Raw genomic sequence first — 22,147 nt, 5'->3', positions numbered from 1 at the left:
TCCTCACTGTCCCTCTATCCTCCATGCCCTCTATCCTCACTGTCCCTCTATCCTCCATGCAATTTACCCTCACTGTCCCTCAATCCCCCATGCCCTTTATCCTCACTGCCCCTCTATCCTCCATGCAATTTACCCTCACTGTCCCTCTATCCTCACTGTCCCTCTATCCTCCATGCCCTTTATCCTCACTGTCCCTCTATCCTCCATGCCCTTTACCCTCACTGTCCCTTTACCCTCACTGTCCCTCTATCCTCCATGCAATTTACCCTCACTGTCCCTCTATCCTCCATACCCTTTATCCTCACTGTCCCTCTATCCTCCATGCCCTTTATCCTCACTGTCCCTCTATCCTCCATGCCCTTTATCCTCACTGTCCCTCTATCCTCCATGCCCTTTATCCTCACTGTCCCTCTATCCTCACTGTCCCTCTATCCTCCATGCCCTTTACCCTCACTGTCCCGCTATCCTCCATGCCCTTTATCCTCACTGTCCCTCGATCCTCCATACCCTTTACCCTCACTGTCCCTCTATCCTCCATGCCCTTTACCCTCACTGTCCCTCTATCCTCCATGCCCTTTACCCTCACTGTCCCTCTATCCTCCATGCCCTTTATCCTCACTGTCCCTCTATCCTCCATGCCCTTTATCCTCACTGTCCCTCTATCCTCCATACCCTTTATCCTCACTGTCCCTCTATCCTCACTGTCCCTCTATCCTCCATGCCCTTTACCCTCACTGTCCCTCTATCCTCCATGCCCTTTACCCTCACTGTCCCTCTATCCTCCATGCCCTTTATCCTCACTGTCCCTCTATCCTCCATGCCCTTTACCCTCACTGTCCCTCTATCCTCCATGCCCTTTACCCTCACTGTCCCTCTATCCTCCATGCCCTTTACCCTCACTGTCCCTCTATAATCCATGCCCTTTACCCTCACTGTCCCTCTATCCTCCATGCCCTTTACCCTCACTGTCCCTCTATAATCCATGCCCTTTACCCTCACTGTCCCTCTATAATCCATGCCCTTTACCCGCACTGTCCCTCTATCCTCCATGCCCTTTACCCTCACTGTCCCTCTATCCTCCATGCCCTTTACCCTCACTGTCCCTCTATCCTCCATGCCCTTTACCCTCACTGTCCCTCTATAATCCATGCCCTTTATCCTCACTGTCGCTCTATCCTCCATGCCCTTTATCCTCACCGTCCCTCTATCCTCCATGCCCTTTACCCTCACTGTCCCTCTATAATCCATGCCCTTTATCCTCACCGTCCCTCTATCCTCCATGCCCTTTACCCTCACTGTCCCTCTATCCTCCATACCCTTTATCCTCACTGTCCCTCTATCCTCCATGCCCTTTATCCTCACTGTCCCTCTATCCTCCATGCCCTTTACCCTCACTGTCCCTTTACCCTCACTGTCCCTCTATCCTCCATGCAATTTACCCTCACTGTCCCTCTATCCTCCATACCCTTTATCCTCACTGTCCCTCTATCCTCCATGCCCTTTATCCTCACTGTCCCTCTATCCTCCATGCCCTTTATCCTCACTGTCCCTCTATCCTCACTGTCCCTCTATCCTCCATGCTCTTTATCCTCACTGTCCCTCTATCCTCCATGCCCTTTATCCTCACTGTCCCTCTATCCTGCATGCCCTTTATCCTCACTGTCCCTCTATCCTCACTGTCCCTCTATCCTCCATGCCCTTTATCCTCACTGTCCCTCTATCCTCCATGCCCTTTACCCTCACTGTCCCTTTACCCTCACTGTCCCTCTATCCTCCATGCAATTTACCCTCACTGTCCCTCTATCCTCACTGTCCCTCTATCCTCCATGCAATTTACCCTCACTGTCCCTCTATCCTCCATGCCCTTTATCCTCACTGCCCCTCTATCCTCCATGCAATTTACCCTCACTGTCCCTCTATCCTCACTGTCCCTCTATCCTCCATGCCCTTCATCCTCACTGTCCCTCTATCCTCCATGCAATTTACCCTCACTGTCCCTCTATCCTCCATGCCCTTTATCCTCACTGCCCCTCTGTCCTCCATGCAATTTACCCTCACTGTCCCTCTATCCTCCATGCCCTTTATCCTCACTGTCCCTCTATCCTCCATGTCCTTTACCCTCACTGTCCCTCTATCCTCCATGCCCTTTACCCTCACTGTCCCTCTATCCTCCATACTCTTTATCCTCACTGTCCCTCTATCCTCCATGCCCTTTATCCTCACTGTCCCTCTATCCTCCATGCCCTTTATCTTCACTGTCCCTCTATCCTCCATGCTCTTTATCCTCACTGTCCCTCTATCCTCCATGCTCTTTATCCTCACTGTCCCTTTATCCTCACTGTCACTCTATCCTCCATGCCCTTTATCCTCACTGTCCCTCTATCCTCACTGTCCCTCTATCCTCCATGCCCTTTATCCTCACTGTCCCTCTATCCTCCATGCCCTTTACCCTCACTGTCCCTCTATCCTCCATGCCCTTTATCTTCACTGTCCCTCTATCCTCCATGCTCTTTATCCTCACTGTCCCTCTATCCTCCATGCTCTTTATCCTCACTGTCCCTTTATCCTCACTGTCACTCTATCCTCCATGCCCTTTATCCTCACTGTCCTCTATCCTCACTGTCCTCTATCCTCCATGCCCTTTATCCTCACTGTCCTCTATCCTCCATGCCCTTTACCCTCACTGTCCCTTTACCCTCACTGTCCTCTATCCTCCATGCAATTTACCCTCACTGTCCCTCTATCCTCACTGTCCCTCTATCCTCCATGCAATTTACCCTCACTGTCCCTCTATCCTCCATGCCCTTTATCCTCACTGCCCCTCTATCCTCCATGCAATTTACCCTCACTGTCCCTCTATCCTCACTGTCCCTCTATCCTCCATGCCCTTCATCCTCACTGTCCTCTATCCTCCATGCAATTTACCCTCACTGTCCCTCTATCCTCCATGCCCTTTATCCTCACTGTCCTCTATCCTCCATGCCCTTTATCCTCACTGTCCTCTATCCTCCATGCCCTTTATCCTCACTGTCCCTCTATCCTCACTGTCCCTCTATCCTCCATGCCCTTTATCCTCACTGTCCTCTATCCTCCATGCCCTTTACCCTCACTGTCCTTTACCCTCACTGTCCCTCTATCCTCCATGCAATTTACCCTCACTGTCCCTCTATCCTCACTGTCCCTCTATCCTCCATGCAATTTACCCTCACTGTCCCTCTATCCTCCATGCCCTTTATCCTCACTGCCCCTCTATCCTCCATGCAATTTACCCTCACTGTCCCTCTATCCTCACTGTCCCTCTATCCTCCATGCCCTTCATCCTCACTGTCCCTCTATCCTCCATGCAATTTACCCTCACTGTCCCTCTATCCTCCATGCCCTTTATCCTCACTGCCCCTCTGTCCTCCATGCAATTTACCCTCACTGTCCCTCTATCCTCCATGCCCTTTATCCTCACTGTCCCTCTATCCTCCATGTCCTTTACCCTCACTGTCCCTCTATCCTCCATGCCCTTTACCCTCCCTGTCCCTCTATCCTCCATACTCTTTATCCTCACTGTCCCTCTATCCTCCATGCCCTTTATCCTCACTGTCCCTCTATCCTCCATGCCCTTTATCCTCACTGTCCCTCTATCCTCCATGCTCTTTATCCTCACTGTCCCTCTATCCTCCATGCTCTTTATCCTCACTGTCCCTTTATCCTCACTGTCCCTCTATCCTCCATGCCCTTTATCCTCACTGTCCCTCTATCCTCACTGTCCCTCTATCCTCCATGCCCTTTACCCTCACTGTCCCTCTATCCTCCATACTCTTTATCCTCACTGTCCCTCTATCCTCCATGCCCTTTATCCTCACTGTCCCTCTATCCTCCATGCCCTTTATCTTCACTGTCCCTCTATCCTCCATGCTCTTTATCCTCACTGTCCCTCTATCCTCCATGCTCTTTATCCTCACTGTCCCTTTATCCTCACTGTCACTCTATCCTCCATGCCCTTTATCCTCACTGTCCCTCTATCCTCACTGTCCCTCTATCCTCCATGCCCTTTATCCTCACTGTCCCTCTATCCTCCATGCCCTTTACCCTCACTGTCCCTTTACCCTCACTGTCCCTCTATCCTCCATGCAATTTACCCTCACTGTCCCTCTATCCTCACTGTCCCTCTATCCTCCATGCAATTTACCCTCACTGTCCCTCTATCCTCCATGCCCTTTATCCTCACTGCCCCTCTATCCTCCATGCAATTTACCCTCACTGTCCCTCTATCCTCACTGTCCCTCTATCCTCCATGCCCTTCATCCTCACTGTCCCTCTATCCTCCATGCAATTTACCCTCACTGTCCCTCTATCCTCCATGCCCTTTATCCTCACTGTCCCTCTATCCTCCATGCCCTTTATCCTCACTGTCCCTCTATCCTCCATGCCCTTTATCCTCACTGTCCCTCTATCCTCACTGTCCCTCTATCCTCCATGCCCTTTATCCTCACTGTCCCTCTATCCTCCATGCCCTTTACCCTCACTGTCCCTTTACCCTCACTGTCCCTCTATCCTCCATGCAATTTACCCTCACTGTCCCTCTATCCTCACTGTCCCTCTATCCTCCATGCAATTTACCCTCACTGTCCCTCTATCCTCCATGCCCTTTATCCTCACTGCCCCTCTATCCTCCATGCAATTTACCCTCACTGTCCCTCTATCCTCACTGTCCCTCTATCCTCCATGCCCTTCATCCTCACTGTCCTCTATCCTCCATGCAATTTACCCTCACTGTCCCTCTATCCTCCATGCCCTTTATCCTCACTGCCCCTCTGTCCTCCATGCAATTTACCCTCACTGTCCTCTATCCTCCATGCCCTTTATCCTCACTGTCCCTCTATCCTCCATGTCCTTTACCCTCACTGTCCCTCTATCCTCCATGCCTTTACCCTCCTGTCCCTCTATCCTCCATACTTTTATCCTCACTGTCCCTCTATCCTCCATGCCCTTTATCCTCACTGTCCTCTATCCTCCATGCCCTTTATCCTCACTGTCCCTCTATCCTCCATGTTCTTTATCCTCACTGTCCTCTATCCTCCATGCTTTTATCCTCACTGTCCTTTATCCTCACTGTCCTCTCTATCCTCCATGCCCTTTATCCTCACTGTCCTCTATCCTCACTGTCCCTCTATCCTCCATGCCCTTTATCCTCACTGTCCTCTATCCTCCATGCCCTTTACCCTCACTGTCCTTTACCCTCACTGTCCCTCTATCCTCCATGCAATTTACCCTCACTGTCCCTCTATCGTCACTGTCCCTCTATCCTCCATGCAATTTACCCTCACTGTCCCTCTATCCTCCATGCCTTTATCCTCACTGCCCCTTATCCCCTCCATGCAATTTACCCTCACTGTCCCTCTATCCTCACTGTCCCTCTATCCTCCATGCCCTTCATCCTCACTGTCCCTCTATCCTCCATGCAATTTACCCTCACTGTCCTCTATCCTCCATGCCTTTATCTCACTGCCCCTCTGTCCTCCATGCAATTTACCCTCACTGTCCCTCTATCCTCCATGCCCTTTATCCTCACTGTCCCTCTATCCTCCATGTCCTTTACCCTCACTGTCCCTCTATCCTCCATGCCCTTTACCCTCACTGTCCCTCTATCCTCCATACCCTTTATCCTCACTGTCCCTCTATCCTCCATGCCCTTTATCCTCACTGTCCCTCTATCCTCCATGCCCTTTATCCTCACTGTCCCTCTATCCTCCATGCTCTTTATCCTCACTGTCCCTCTATCCTCCATGCTCTTTATCCTCACTGTCCCTTTATCCTCACTGTCCCTCTATCCTCCATGCCCTTTATCCTCACTGTCCCTCTATCCTCCATGCCCTTTATCCTCACTGTCCCTCTATCCTCCATGCCCTTTACCCTCACTGTCCCTTTACCCTCACTGTCCCTCTATCCTCCATGCAATTTACCCTCACTGTCCCTCTATCCTCACTGTCCCTCTATCCTACATGCAATTTACCCTCACTGTCCCTCTATCCTCCATGCCCTTTATCCTCACTGCCCCTCTATCCTCCATGCAATTTACCCTCACTGTCCCTCTATCCTCACTGTCCCTCTATCCTCCATGCCCTTTAGCCTCACTGTCCCTCTATCCTCCATGCCCTTTACCCTCACTGTCCCTTTACCCTCACTGTCCCTCTATCCTCCATGCAATTTACCCTCACTGTCCCTCTATCCTCCATGCCCTTTACCCTCACTGTCCCTCTATCCTCCATACCCTTTATCCTCACTGTCCCTCTATATTCCCTCACATCTTTGTGAACTCAGGACCTCTCCATCCATCTAAGACCCTGACATTAACACACAAAACACGGCTCAATGGACTGCATTATAATATGAATGAGCCAAATGAATCAAATAGAGCTGAGATGCAGTAAACAGAGCTTTCTGGCTTTCTCCAGGTATTGATGATTGCTGTAGGGAGGGTTGCCGTGGCTGCATCTCTGGACACTACTGTGTTTTTCAGGTGTCAGACCAGCCGCCCAAGGAGGAATCCCGCCGTGGATGACATCATGTCTGTCCCTGTGAAATTATGTCATCGCTCTGGCTCATGTAAACAGTGGATGCCTTGGCCTCAAGGCAAGAGGTAGCAATCCACAATAATACCATAAACACCAGGCACTGTACGCCTGCACACAGACGAATGCACACACACACGCACGCACACACACACACACACACACACACACTTAAAAGCCGTGTCCACTATTGCACAACTACTTCTGTCCCCCTTTCTCACACACACACACACACACCTCCCCTTCATCCTAAAGAACAAGAAGCACTTTTAGCGTTGTGTTTTGCGGGCTGTTTAAAATGCAATTTTTCTCTCATTCTCTGACTTCAAAGGCGCTGCGCTGAGCTCTTACTCCCTCTGCCAAATCCTCCAATCGTTTCTGATTTAGTGAGCTGGCTACGAGCCGAGAGAGACCGGGATGGGCTATTAACAACATCGGGGGGGAGCGATCTAGAAAGAGATTGAGTGAAAGAGAGAAGTACAGACAAGAGAGAGAGGGGATGAGAAGTAGAGGGAATTCCTGCTGGTCTTTTCATTCATATAGATCTTCAGTCATCGTCCATCAGTACACATCCCAGAATTTTACAACCAAAAACGGACTGGCTACGTTAATACATGCTACAGCAGTGCCACTGACAAACACCCTACAGAACAGATGCAGAGTAGAATTAGTCACCCCATACAACAACATACCTGTGTGTGTGTGTGTGTGTGTGTGTGTGTGTGTGTGTGTGTGTGTGTGTGTGTGTGTGTGTGTGTGTGTGTGTGTGTGTGTGTGTGTGTGTGTGTGTGTGTGTGTGTGTGTGTGTGTGTGTGTGTGTGTGTGTGTGGTAGTAGAAGAGGAGAAGAGGTCTTGTACACCGTCTCCAAGCGTAGGCTAAACCACATGATCCCCACCACCAACCCAACCACCCGCTAACGCTACCACCACCATCTCCAGCTCCGTAGAGGGGGTTGCCTCAGCTGCCATGCCCCATATGAAGTCTTGTTCCCTGGGGAGGACGGTGAAGGGGGCTGGGGCCTGTCTCTGTCTCTGCCTATGGCTGAGCAGATCTGCTGACTCATCACTGACACACACACACACACACACACCACTTAAGAGCCAGCGTGTTCCCGCGGAGACGCTCGGATGAGTTGCCGGGGACGACGGTCCGTGCTGTCAGGCGGCGGTAATCTGACTGGATTATCAACCAGGTGGAAACGCTCAGCCACTCTCGCTCTCTCTCTCTTCCCCCTCTCCACTCCTCCTTTCCCTCTCTCCTCCTAGCCTCCCCGCTCCACTCTCCCTCCATCGTCACCCTCCTGCTGTTTTACTCCCCCTCTCCTCTCCTCCTTTCTCTCTCTCCCTCCCTCCAACTGCTCTCTCTCTCTCTTCGTCCAGTTAACTCCTCTCTTCCTTATTTCCTCCTCCTCTCTTACTCTTCCCTTCTCACTCATCCCTTTATCCTTTCTTCATATGCTCATTCCTCTTATCCTCCTTCCCTCCTCCAAGTATTACAACAATGTGAGCAGAAATCACCAATAGTGAGACCTGTGGTGGGTGATAAGGGCTGGTGTGTCGGGCTATAAAGAGACACATTCTCCCTACTCCCGTAGAGGCTTTTAAAACTGTTCTAGAAAAGATTCCCGGCTATCCTTTCAACTATGATCAGAGGCCCACTCCACTGTTCTCCTCCACTTTCTAAAGACACACAGACAGACACACAGACAGGCACACAGACAGACACACAGACAGAAGGCACTAACTAGTCTGCCATTGGATTGGAGGGGGTATAGGGGGAGAGAGAGAACCGGGTGTCTCGTTTCTGTAACCGTGGCGATCAAAGTCATGGCACCCTAAGGCTAGAGCACCTGAAACACCTTAGCCAATCAGCTTTCTTGCTGGCTCTGAGTCGCAACGAGAGCTGTTACAAGAGCATCAGGATGACTGGACAGGGCTGCGGAGTGTGAGACAGCGTCTGATACACGCACACACACACACACACAGCGCACACAAACACACGACACACATCACACACAAACACACGACACACAGCACACACAGACGGCACAGTGTAGGTCCCATCGCTGACATAACCAGACACAGCACTTGAGGAGAAAGGAAGAGAGACGAGAGGGAGAGAAAAGGGGGAAGAATAGAGCGAGAGGAAAAGAGATAGATTAAAGAAAGAGAGAGCCAACGAGGGTCTGACAGCCAGGTCTGCAGGTCTCTCTGAAACATGATTATTAAGCCTGAGCTGCTGTGTGTGTGTGTGTGTGTGTGTGTGTGTGTGTGTGTGTGTGTGTGTGTGTGTGGTGTGTGTGTGTGTGTGTGTGTGTGTGTGTGTGTGTGTGTGTGTGTGTGTGTGTGTGTGTGTGTGTGCGTGTAGTGCAGCTTCAAGGGCACAATGACTACATCAGAGTTGGCCTCTTTCCCTCTCAAAAATGTGCACACACACCCGCCAATCCACACCTTCTGAGAAGTGACACACCTGTGCAAGGACAGGCTCAGCCACTCCCTCTGTGATACAGCACACCTGTACAACTATACACCTCCAGACAAGACAACTAACTGTCTGTCTACACACACACACACACACACACCACTGAAACAACTACTGCCTAGAGGCTAACATCACAGAGAGGGGGGAGAGAAAGAAAGAAAGAAAGAAAGAAAGAAAGAAAGAAAGAAAGAAAGAAAGAAAGAAAGAAGAGAGAAAGAGAGAGAGAAATGCATACAAGAGGAACTAGATATGAGGAATAGAAAGACAAAGAGTCCTAGCGCAGATATCAAACCCTCACTGCCAACGCTATATCACTGGTGTTCATCGGAGGGGCTGAGGTTTATAGTTACGCTATATAACAGTTATAACTCAGTCACCTCGTCAACAGACACCATGCTGATCCTTATAAGGACGTGGACGTTATAGATGGATCATGTTACAGATTTAGAACAAACAACAACGACAAAAGAAGGAAATGGACATTTTTCCTCTCCATATCTAAAAATGAGATTCTGGAATTACCCTGCTGCAGAAGCAAAACATTGGTGAATCTGTGTGTGTGTGTGTGTGTGTGTGTGTGTGTGTGTGTGTGTGTGTGTGTGTGTGTGTGTGTGTGTGTGTGTGTGTGTGTGTGTGTGTGTGTGTGTGTGTGTGTGTGTGTGTGTGTGTGTGTGTGTGTGTGTGTGTGTGTGTGTGTGTGTGTGTTTTGGCAGGGGAGTGGTCCCGGGGAGAGGAGATCTAACTAACCCCCAAACCCTGAAACCCTTTCCTCCTCCCCCTGCCTCCCCCCTGCCCTGCCTGCACCTCACATCACATCAACCCCCTGCCCAGAGGGCTAGGCCAGGCAGACAGCTATCTGAATCTCAAGGGAGGGGGGGGGGGGCAACACAAAGTTCCCCCTCCCCAGCCCCATTACACCAGAAGCCCATCCAAAAAACAATCCCCATCAGAATGTCAGTCGGCCATCAGGAATAATGAAGGAATACCGAAGCTCTGGTATTCTAAATATAATAAAATACAATGTAAAGCTCTTTGAAAACGTTAACAGACTATATAAATGCTAAAGTACTATATAATAGCATTATTATTATTTCAATAATATTCTGTGGTAAGATAATAGCCTCACCACCAAAGTGACTGTACAAGTAAAGAGAGCAGCCAATTCCGAACACTCTCCAAATACACAGCTATATATGCTGTAAGATGATCATAAAGGCAACAGTGTTGGTTTAGAAGAGAGGGACAGATGTGCACATGAGCAGGATATTGTATGTGACCAGTGTCATCTAGATATGGCCTCAGTAACCTCAAACTTTAGAACTATGGTTAGATCACCAATCAACCTTCCAACTTCAGTATTTTAGGGTAAGATAGGGCCCAAGATAACCCAGGCAGGCATATACACCACTCATTTACCTCAATATTTGTATTTTCTCTATTGAGTGATTAAATTATATACAAACAATATAATAAAATGTCTTAAACCTCAAAAAAGCAATAATTATCAAATATTCACAAACAAATGATTAAATAACATTATGGAATTATTCTACATTAAATTAACTTGGCATAACTACTGAATTCTTCTGTGCCAAATGGCGAAAGTCCTAAAACTTCTAAAGATTATTATTTTTTAAGCCCCAGTTAACCTATTGAATAAGACACCTGCAAATAACTGTAACGCAAATTGTTATGATAAACATGAGTGGTGGGAATAAATACAGTCTCTATATAATTTGTCAATTTAACCATAATTCTCATCTTCTTTTATTTTGTTATTTTTTACTTCATTCAATCTTCATTCAAAAGGTATAGTCACTACATTTTTATTTCCAAAGACGGCCTGACATTTCTTATTTGAATGAAAGCGAAGAAAAAAAGAAACGCATATGCCTGTGTGACTTCCTTGGATGTTTCTTCTAGTATGCCATTAGTCTTGTAGATTTAAGGCATATATGCAGTCTACGATGTCGTTCACTGTGAACCTCTCCTATTACAGGAGAGACAAAACGATTCAAATGCATAATTTAATTGATAGGCGTAATATATTTACACCAACATCTACGGCTGGAAAAGTCATTTTCAGAAATATTAGGACAACACAGGTTCTTCATCTCAACATAAGTAATTCATGTGATTTCACTCAAGATACATTTATTTTAGATTTCTACACACATCCGCTCGGTTATGATTCAATACATGATTAGGTGCAGCAGACACCCCTCCCCCAAGCCACAGACACACACCTTACCAGTTCCCTCCCGCTTCTCCTCCTCCTTTGGGGCAGGATACCAAGGCTACTTTTAAAATCTAATGCATGCACTGTCAAACCATTCTCGCCCCGTCACGTCCGTGCTGAATAACAGAAACTGGATTTTCTGGTATTACGTGCACCTCTATTAGCGCGAGCTCCGCTCCCACCGGACTGATCTCCGGTCCCAGACACAGGACAGTCCCGGGGCCTCACCGATAACCGAATGGAAGCACCAGCTCGCGCTTAACCCCTTCCACCTCCACACGCACCACACTCACCCTGCAGTACAGAGCCTGCCTGCGCACATACACCAATAATCTTAGCAAATAACAAATGATTGATGGTAAATAAGGAAATATAAAGTTACAAATGGATTAAAACCCAATTATAACAGTATGATTAATCAATTTAATTAAACTGACATTTTTGAGTGAAACGATCAAACCATATAAAATAAGATTCCATGTCACTTGAAAGCAAATTAATTATAATAATAATAATCCCATAGATTTCTGAATAATCCCATCATATTTCTGAATTATGCAATACTATAGGTTATAATAGGCTGTAATCTAAAAATAGGCCTAACGTTGTATATATTGTTCTTAATAGAAATTGTCTTGTCTAGAATAAGCCTAATCTCACTAAATTTGCAATTCAACAAAATAATCTTATTTTGTGCTTAGTTTGACAAGAAGCACGATTCTTTTTCATATTAAAGTACACTCCCACTGGGCACAGACATCAAATCATCGTCTATTCCACATTGGTTCAAAGTAATTGAATTGAAATGACGTGTAAACAACGTTATTTCAACCAGTGTTTACCCAGTGGATCGGTTCTGACCAGGTAAGTAAAAAATAACACTAAACAGTTCAATAAAACGTCATTTTGCCTAAAACTGAAACATTAAATATCTAAAGAGTCCACAGCAAGTGCTAATTTCCTGAATGACCACATCGACTAACTCATTTCCTTTTCCAATAAATTATCGTTCTTCACTGAAAAACGTCAAGAGTTACGTTTTTAAGGGAGTGGGGGATGGGTGGGGCGGTAAATAAGACAATATAAACTGTCTGTAGGTTAGCACTTTCCAACAGCCAAAAAACACCATAGAGGTTTTAATACAATTGTATAATTCATCTTATTTTGCATAACAAATTCGTATTCACACCAACCTGAATGTGGGGCCATGGAGATGTGAGAGGGATAGTATTTTCCGGGCTGGAAATGAGCGGGGTGCTGCACGGTGCTGTGGCCGCCAGGAGTTATCCGAGAGGCGGCATGGTGAACCAACGCGCCCCGCTCTGTCAAGAGGTGGTGTGGAGGAGCGAAATCCCGGCTTTCCATTCTGTCGAGAAGAAATAAATCCCCCAATCCAGAGGAAAAGCCAGAAGCATCGAACGCTTCCCAGATGCAATAATCCCTTTTATGAACTTCGGATAGGTCGTCTTGCATTCAGTCGAGTTTTTGCCTTGCCGACCAAAAGGTATGTCCCGGTCATGTTCTACAATGAGAAAACACAAGACCACGTCAATGCACTGAAAACAATGGGACAAAAACTCTGAAATAATTATTTAGGCATGTAATTCTCACACGCATGCTGTGTAATGTTGCCAACAAAACTACTACCTTGCATAACAAAAGTATACCTTTTAAGTGTTTTTAGATATCAGTAAAATATCAGACGTGGCTAGTTAAATAAAGGTTAAATAAAACAATAAAAAATATTTATATATGTTTGACTAAATTAAACCAACACAAATAGCCTACAGTAAAGTATAAGCTACAAGTCTGGTCGTTTGCCGAGACCCAAACCCCCTACTTTGGTCTCCATTGCAGACAAGAGACGGGTAGGCTACAAACTGAGGCTACAAACTGAACAACAAAAGAAGTGGTCATCCTAAACTACGGGTTGTTTTATTGTTGGGGACCATAAAGCTATACTGCATCAGCGTATTCTGAAACCTAGATGTGAGTCAGTCTGTGTGTGTGGTGGTGGGGAGGGGGAGGGGGGGGGACGCTATATCTCACCCTCTCTGATAGAAGGAACCAGATAAAACCTGAAGCAAATGTTTGATCTTTCAGTCAGCCCATTAAAGACCAAATGTTCCCCTTCTCAAACTTCAAGCATCAAAATTGTTTCCTCGACCATAGCCTACTGCACATCATTAAAAGGAGCATACATTATACATATGTCGAGGTAAACAAAATACTATACTAAATACTACTTAAATGTCGATGTAGATATATGAAATGGATCAGCTACAGTATTTCGTTAGACTTGGGACAATTCTGACATGTCAATGAAGTTTGACTGGCTCATAAATTGACTGTCTGTACATTTGTTTTTCTTTACTGACATGCCGGTGAATGTGCTTGAGAAGAAGCATTTAAATCGCTTGTTTAAAGCAAATGTAACTGAATAGTTAAGTCAGCATTGCATCTCACCCGTTTACAATGGCAATCACTTATTATGCATGTAGGCATGGGTGGGGGCAACCAAGTATAATAAGACAACTAACTAAATGACGTTTACCGCCAGGGAGAGACGTAAGAATAAATATAGGAATAATAAGACAACTAACTAAATGACGTTTACCGCCAGGGAGAGACGTAAGAATAAATATAGGAATAATAAGACAACTAACTAAATGACGTTTACCGCCAGGGAGAGAAAACGTAATAATAAATATAGGAATAATAAGACAACTAACTAAATGGCGTTTACCGCCAGGAGGAGACGTAAGAATAAATATAGGAATAATAAGACAACTAACTAAATGACGTTTACCGCCAGGGAGAGAAAACGTAATAATAAATATAGGAATAATAAGACAACTAACTAAATGACGTTTACCGCCAGGGAGAGAAAACGTAATAATAAATATAGGAATGGGAATCACCAAGCCCATGTGTGTCTTATAGCCCTAGTCATTCAGTTCAATGGAACACCCCATGGCGCTCAAATATGGATAGGTGGGCCTATGTTCACAAAACACACCTCATTGGGCAATGTATTAGGCCCCTTCCATAGCACGTCCATTCAGCGCACATAGAGGCTGATACGGTGATTGGTGAACCTCAATGATATCAATAAAATCTAAGATAAGAGAACAAAGAAAATATCAAATGGCGAGCTAAACCAACTGGTCCCCTTGCTGTTTCAAGGATAAAAGTATACAGCGAACATTCTACTAAAACAGTAGGTCTTTTAGTCAAACTTTCAGGAATTCTATCCTGAGCAAAACAAGGTTCTCTCAAACCGACAGAACAGAGGCCTATAGGTTCACGCAGCATAGGCTGACGTGTGTGTGTGTGTGTGTGTGTGTGTACACCGTGCTCAGTGAGAGATTTGCACGTATCCAAATCCTTGAGCATGACAATGTGTATGGTAGAGAGAGTATTTGCATTCAAAATGTTGACAATCGTTTAAAAATGGTCTTGGTTATGAAGGGCCTAGACGCCTCACACTGTGATCCAAAATATTATATTTAATTCAATTACATAGAGCTATAATTACTCAATTCAATTAAAAAATGCCATTTCAATTCAAATAGTCACATAAAAAATTGATAAACATTCCTGGTGATGCAATTAAGGTTTTTTATTTTCTTTATAAATAAGTAGGCTAATGGGACTATATGGAAAACAATTCTGTTATTTCATGTTGCAACAATCAAAGGTACATGGCTTCTTCTCATTTGACACTGATACATTTTTACATTATTCGTCGTCAACAAACGGATAAAATGTTTACATTCTACGTTAACACGAAGCCACTCAAACTATGCATTTCGACCCAAACAACATTTACATTCAATGTAGGAGCCAAGGCCTACCGTCCTACAAGTGCGTCACAGAGCTGACGAGAGCCCATCACATTAAAAATAACTTATTAAAATCTGATTAAAAAACAAGGTAGCCTGGGCCTATTTAAATCTGGGATCAACGTGGGAGTAGGCTACTCTAGGTTAGGAGACGCTGAGACTTCCTTTCCTTCCACTCCTCTGTGACAGACACTCTCTCTTTCACCCCCCAATCGCTGCCCCAAAGGGTCAAACTATCAGGAGACAAAAAAAATTCCCCTTCGAAAACTACCAGTCGAATGGCAATAGGCTACATGAAAAGCCTGCATAAGCACTGAGGTGGAACAAGCACTAATTTCTACTCTCTTCCCAGTCCCCCGCATGAGATTGGAATACAAGTACGGCATTTTGGGCATATAAAGCCCAAACATCTTCTGAAAAGGAATAGACTCTCGTAAGGACATAACTGCTATCATTGTCATGTGTTCTCTACACGGCTTTACGTTGGGCCCAATAGCGTACTCAATGCAATTCACTATTTTGCTGTAAAGCAAAGTCACAAGTCATAACTGGCATACTAAATCAAGATATTCAAATGCCAGTTAAGCGAGAGAGACACTCCAAGCACAGCGAAAACTGCCGGGTGGGACTCGTCAAGATCTCTCTACTGGCAAAGCCCCCTCGATAACAACTGTGAAAAACTGTAGTAGGCTAAGCCTATGTAATCAACTACTGATATTAAAACAACAAAACAAAAATATAATTAATCCATTATTTAGCACCAAATGGTGGTATCTAAACCGCGAAAAAGAATAGAACCGATACAACCAAATAACTGTAAACTATATTAAAATACAATAAATTGCAAACGTGGCATCTCATCATGAGAGAGTAATTGGAGATTGTTGTTTAACTGTACAATAATAATTGTCTATACAACAACCAACGTTTAGGTTGTCAACAGCATGAACAACTTGGCTCAAGTACAATTATTAAAATCGCTGCATTGTCATGAATTGTTGTTGTATAATATAACACTATGCTCACTATTGTATTTGTTATTATACTATTTATAATTATAATTATTTTGTTAGCAATATTATTACTGTTATTACTTTCATTATTAATACTATAGGCTTACTGGACTACTACAAAACAATCAAATCTATGTGCAGTGTGAATTAAATTAATGCATATGCTTTACATACCCTCTCAGTCTAAAATAACACACATTTTCTACTACAAAGACTCTTAAAAGCAGCACTTTGAAAGTATACATGTTTATTATCACACACATTCAAAATGGATACAATAAAGAAATTACTTACTGGTAAGTTATTCCTTGCATAACAATTAATGATTTTAAAAATAGTACGAAAACATACAAATGAAAAAAAGCGGCGTACAACAAAGAAAAACGTGGAAATAGTTACATCCTAGTCTGCAGATTGTATTGTGCAGTTGAGGTATAGAGATGCATCGTAGAAGTACAGGCTTCTAGTGAATCGAAGATCGCACATCCACACAGAAACTCTCCCACTGTATCCGCTAGTGCCACAACTACGCGCGAAGGAGGGACAGTAAGGGAACGCGCAAGCCCATTGGTTTGGTAAACACAATGAGAAGCGTGCCCGTGAGACGCGCCCCGTGATAAACAGAGTCTCCGATTGGATGGTGCCGTAAACCAATGGCGAAGTTGCTGGATTCGCAAAACAAAACGGCGGGCGTTTGATTCAAGCCCTTTCCAGAGAACAGCATGCCCTCCACACAAACGCAAGGAGACAGACGGCACTGTGAGTGAAAAGCAGAAAATATACACTTTTTGATCACTAGGAAGTCAACAGAATATTTTCTGATCACATTAACGAGGCCTACACGTCAATCACCAAACTAGGTTAAAACAATAAAAAATGTTTGGATAACATTGGCAGTTTTTATTTGTATTATTTTACAATAACATTTTTTATAGCTTCACACTTATGCCTTACTTGTGTCACCAGAAATAGGCAAAAGGTTTTGATGATCAGTTTAATTTATTTATAACTTGCTTAATAACACATGTATTAAAAGGTCTTAAACCTGAGTATCATATTTATAAATTATGCCTACAAATATATGTTTGTAACATTTGGTAAATATAATAGAAAATAAGTAGATTAAAAGGTCATTAAAGAACAACAGAAATGCAGGAGCAATTCAAATAATAGACTAAATAACTCGGGATGTAAAAACTTTGGGGTCTGTTTATGTTTACTGTCATGACACGCGCGCGCGCGCAAACGCACGCACACATACACACACACACACACACACAGGGTTTGGGAAATCGAATCACAATGTAATTTGATAGCATTACTGTCCTCGGGGTTAGTTTTGCTCACGGTTCCCTAATTTAGTCAATTAAAAAAGGAAGGATATGGCCTTGTGTGTTTCCATGTTAAAAATCTATGAGCTATAGGCTAATATTCCCAGTCCATTCCCAGTTAGTTTTTAATGGAAGTAAAGGGTTAAAACTCGAGCGTTCGGTCTGTGTAAAGTGTCTGATTGGTTGGCATGTTGCCAGGGTGCTGTCAATCACAGAGTGTAAACAAGGTTCTGATTGGCTGCTGGCCAGTCCGCACTGGGCTGCCTGAAAAAAGCAATTACTGGCCCTGCGGTTTCAAGGCGGCCCCGGGTTGAACGATGAAAGGAGATAAGGAGAGGCTGTTTCAAGGCGCCCCCACGGCGAACCCCGTTGGCCCCAGCGCAAAAGGAGAGTCAAGAGTGACTAAATCAAAGGGAATACGTTAAAAAGGGGGAAATTACATGTTGTATTAAATGTAGAGGCTAGATTTGCGGATTAATGCGATGGAATAACAACGTTGCATAAAGAAAATGGAAGGTAAAACGGCTACAATGACAGGCAACAACTATTTAGCTCTTATTTGAAATGGGAATGCTGTTTTTCCAAGATACGAACCACAAAAACGATTAGTTTGCAAAAGAGATAAAGAGCAAGAGCGAGGTCGATTCGGATTCGGTGGTAGAAAACCTTGGACTCGTGTCATTTCATCGGTGTTTCTTAAACGTTAGCGTACGTTTTTATTGCCAGCTATTCAATAACCATACTTAAGTAAGTGGATATTTCCGACTTTACGCAGTAAGTAGGATACGTTACAATCGCAAATTGGAGTATTACCATAACTGTTCAAGGATACCTCACATGGGTGTTGTTTTACTTGTTACCATGAATTGGGCTTAGCTACATACATTGCTTGCTACAAGAAAACAACAATATCTCAAGAAGGGCTGAAAATAAGGAGACAATAAATTGTTTTAAATGTTCCCTCTCTTAAGAATAGGCTAAATCCAATCTCGCATGATTCAGAATGGACCAGCATGGTCCCATTGCTTTAATGGTGAAGGATTTCATAATGAATTCACTAACTGAACAGAGCTAATAATAATGGCCTAATGATAATAATAATGAAAATGAATATAACATATTAGTTTATGACGCAATGCTACAACAATGCTGACATACAGCGCCTTCAGAAAGTATTCACATCCCTTGACTTTTCCCAAATTATGTTGTGTTACAGCCTGAATTTAAAATGGATGAAATTGAGATTTGGTTGTCACTGGCCTACACACTATACCACATCATGTCAAAGTGGAGTTATGTTTTTCGAAATTTGCACAAATTTGCACAAATTAATAATAAATGAACAAATAAAATGTTCAACGTGATTTTTCAATAACTACATAATCTCTGTACCCCAATGTAAGGTCCCTCAGTCTAGAAGTGAGTTTCAAACACAGAGACCAGGGAGGTTTCCAATGCCTCCAAAGAAGGGCACCTATTGGCAGATGGGTAAAAAAATCAATTTTAAAAAAGCAGACATTGAATATCCCTCTGAGCATGGTGAAGTTATTAATACCACCTTGGATGGTGTATCAATACACCCAGTCACCACAAATATACAGGCGTCCTTCCTAACTCAGTTGCCTGAGAAGAAGGAAACCACTCAGGGATTTCACCATGAGGCCAATTATGACTTTTAAACAGTTACAGAGTTTTATGGCTGTGATAGGAGAAAACTGAGGATGGATCAACAACATTATAGTTACTCTACAATACTAACCCAATTGACAGAGTGAAAAGAAGGAAGCCCGTACCAAATACAAATATTCCAAAACATTTTTGCAAGGAAGTAAAGTAATACCGCAAAAAGTGTGGCAAAGCAATTAACATTTTGTCCTGAATATAAAGTATTTGGGAAAAATCCAATACAACACATTACTGAGTACCACTCTCTATATGTTCAAGCATAGTGGTGGCTGTAATCATGTTATGGGTTTTCTTGTAATCGTTAAGGACTGGGGACTTTTTCAGAATGAAAAATAAATGGAACTATGCACAGACAATATCCTAGAAGAGATGAATTCACCTTTCAGCAGGACAATAACCAAAAACACAAGGCCAATTCTAAACTGGAGTCGCTTACCAAGAAGACAGTGAATGTTCCTGAGTGGCCGAGTTGCAGTTTTGACTTAAAATCTACTTGAAAATCAATAGCAAGATCTAAAAATGGTTGTCTACCAATGATCAAGAATCAATTTGACAGAGCTTGAATCATCTTGCAGGTATATCTCTCTAGTCACCCCCAAAACCAATTCTTTCTTTGGCCGCCTCTCCTTCCAGTTCTCTGCTGCCAATGACTGGAACGAACTAAAAAAATCTCTGAAACTGGAAACACTTATCTCCCTCACTAGCTTTAAGCACCAACTGTCAGAGCATCTTACAGATTACTGCACCTGTACATAGCCCACCTATAATTTAGCCCAAACAACTACCTCTTTCCCAACTGTATTTAATTTATTTATTTATTTTGCTCCTTTGCACCCCATTATTTTTTATTTCTACTTTGCACATTCTTCCATTGCAAAACTACCATTCCAGTGTTTTACTTGCTATATTGTATTTACTTTGCCACCATGGCCTTTTTGCCTTTACCTCCCTTCTCACCTAATTTGCTCACATTGTATATAGACTTGTTTATACTGTATTATTGACTGTATGTTTGTTTTACTCCATGTGTAACTCTGTGTAGTTGTATCTGTCGAACTGCTTTGCTTTATCTTGGCCAGGTCGCAATTGTAAATGAGAACTTGTTCTCAACTTGCCTACCTGGTTAAATAAATGTGAAATAAAATAAATAAATAAAAATCTTGAAAAGAATAGGCCTAATAGGCAAATATTGCACAATCTGGGTGTGGAAAGCTCTTAGAGACTTTTCCGTAAAGACACAGCTGTAATTGTTGCCAAAGGTGATTCTTACTTATTGACTCAGGGGGTTGAATACTTATCTAATCAAGATGTTAGTGTTTTAGTTTTCATACATTTACAAATGTTAGAATTTCTAATTGACTGCAAAACCATAATTTAGGCCAAAAAAAATCCCAGACTACAAAAATGATCACTCTGCATCTCTGGTGTAGATCTAATGAGCAGTCAAACATCAGAGGAAACATTAGATATGCACTCTATATATCGGCATTATTCAATCAATCTCCTTTTGGTAGAACTACAACACCAAAATCCCAACATCTGACCAGCGGCATCAAACATGATACAACATCATCCCCCGTGGACAATGGCAATGACGTGAACTAATAAATATAATTAAAATCAAATAACGTAAAACGAGGAGCCTAGACTTGTACGTATTAATTCAATAGTCTAATCGCATCGCAATCTACATATGCACCCCGCATTCCATGGGTCCTGACCCCATTGGCCTGTCGATGGGTTGGAGCCTCCACTTGTCCACACACACAATCTGATCATCGATATTGTGAGCACCGACTTGCTCCATTCCTCAAAATTGAGGATTCACTGTCCAGCCCCAAATGTGCCAAATATACATTTCAGTATTGTAATTTATGCATTAGTGCCCATTAGGCTGATACACGCAGACCTATAGCCTAAGTGTGAAATACTACATTAGTAAAATCACTCTAATGTAAGACAGGCAGTTTTCTATTCAACCTACATTTCACATGCTTTCATCGAGTTAGGTGGTGCATGCATACTCAGTGATAAACAGAATCGCCTTCCTCTAGATAAAAAATATATAATTTTCATTAATTTCGTTGTGATTTTTTATATAGAAGAAATCACCTTCCAACCTCTCTCTCCCATTCCATTCTCCAGCACCGTTGTCTTTAAAACTAATGACATCGGGACAATAAAGAAGTATGTTCCTCGCCTGAAACAAAAGGGGTCCCGCACTTAAAACAGAAATCTGCATTTAATTTATTTAGTGACAAGAAAAAGCCCTTTACTGCCTGATTTTTATTGGTTCTTTTTCACTTAAAAGGTGGGGGGTTGGGTGGGTGCTCGTCTGCTCGGTGTGTGTAGAAAGCATAACACACACACTTTCTCTTCTCTCTCGTCTGTGTGCCAGCGCGAGCTACACTATAAGGAGGGGACGCACGGATAATTAATGCGGATTGACTGATTACTCTTGAAACAGACCGGTCCTGCGCGAGGGATTGTCATCGAGCAATAAAGCGTTCTTGACTGACACTTTCCTCCCTTCCCTTCCCGTCCCCTCTGACACCCAAACTACTAGAGCGGGGCTTTTTTTGCCAGCAAAGGCCCACTTCCAAAAAGCCAGGCTGGAGTTTTCATTTCCGCTGGAGAGACGAGCGTCTTTCTGTTTGACCTGTGTTTTCACCGTGACCATTCTAGAACCAAAGGACGTCCGCACAGCACAGTTCACTCGCCTCCGCGCTCGAGGCAATGTCTGTAGGCAAAGGGAGCCTGCTGCTTCTAGCGTGTGCGTAAAACGACTGGGTATTCTAAATAAATAAGGGGTGTCACGTATAGATGCAATGGTCCTAAGGTAAAGCTGAATTAACTTAGGAAGGGTATAGCTACATATTCCCAGTGCAATTCGCAGTCAACGGGAAACACTGACAGACAGGGCGAGGTAAATGAGGGCCAACTGAAGATCTCTACGGGAGGGCTGGCAACAATTCTATTCTTACGAAA

The 22,147-nt window shown here is 43.9% G+C and overlaps 1 protein-coding gene across 1 annotated transcript in view; it reads right to left on the bottom strand.

The window, feature by feature from the left end:
* Window positions 1-20,873, bottom strand: part of LOC118402905 (BAH and coiled-coil domain-containing protein 1) — a 79,535-nt gene extending 58,662 nt beyond the window's left edge. The window contains 2 exon segments of the mRNA XM_052478045.1: window positions 12,478-12,806; window positions 16,437-20,873. Coding sequence (XP_052334005.1) covers window positions 12,478-12,757 — 280 coding nt within the window. The 5' untranslated portion in view covers window positions 12,758-12,806; window positions 16,437-20,873.
* Window positions 20,874-22,147: the final 1,274 nt, after the last annotated feature.

This window comes from Oncorhynchus keta, chromosome 24, assembly GCF_023373465.1.
Source record: "Oncorhynchus keta strain PuntledgeMale-10-30-2019 chromosome 24, Oket_V2, whole genome shotgun sequence".
NCBI classification, from domain to species: Eukaryota; Metazoa; Chordata; class Actinopteri; order Salmoniformes; family Salmonidae; genus Oncorhynchus; species Oncorhynchus keta.
The sequence above is the reverse complement of the archived record's forward strand: the minus strand, read 5'-3'. Positions and strand labels throughout refer to the sequence as shown.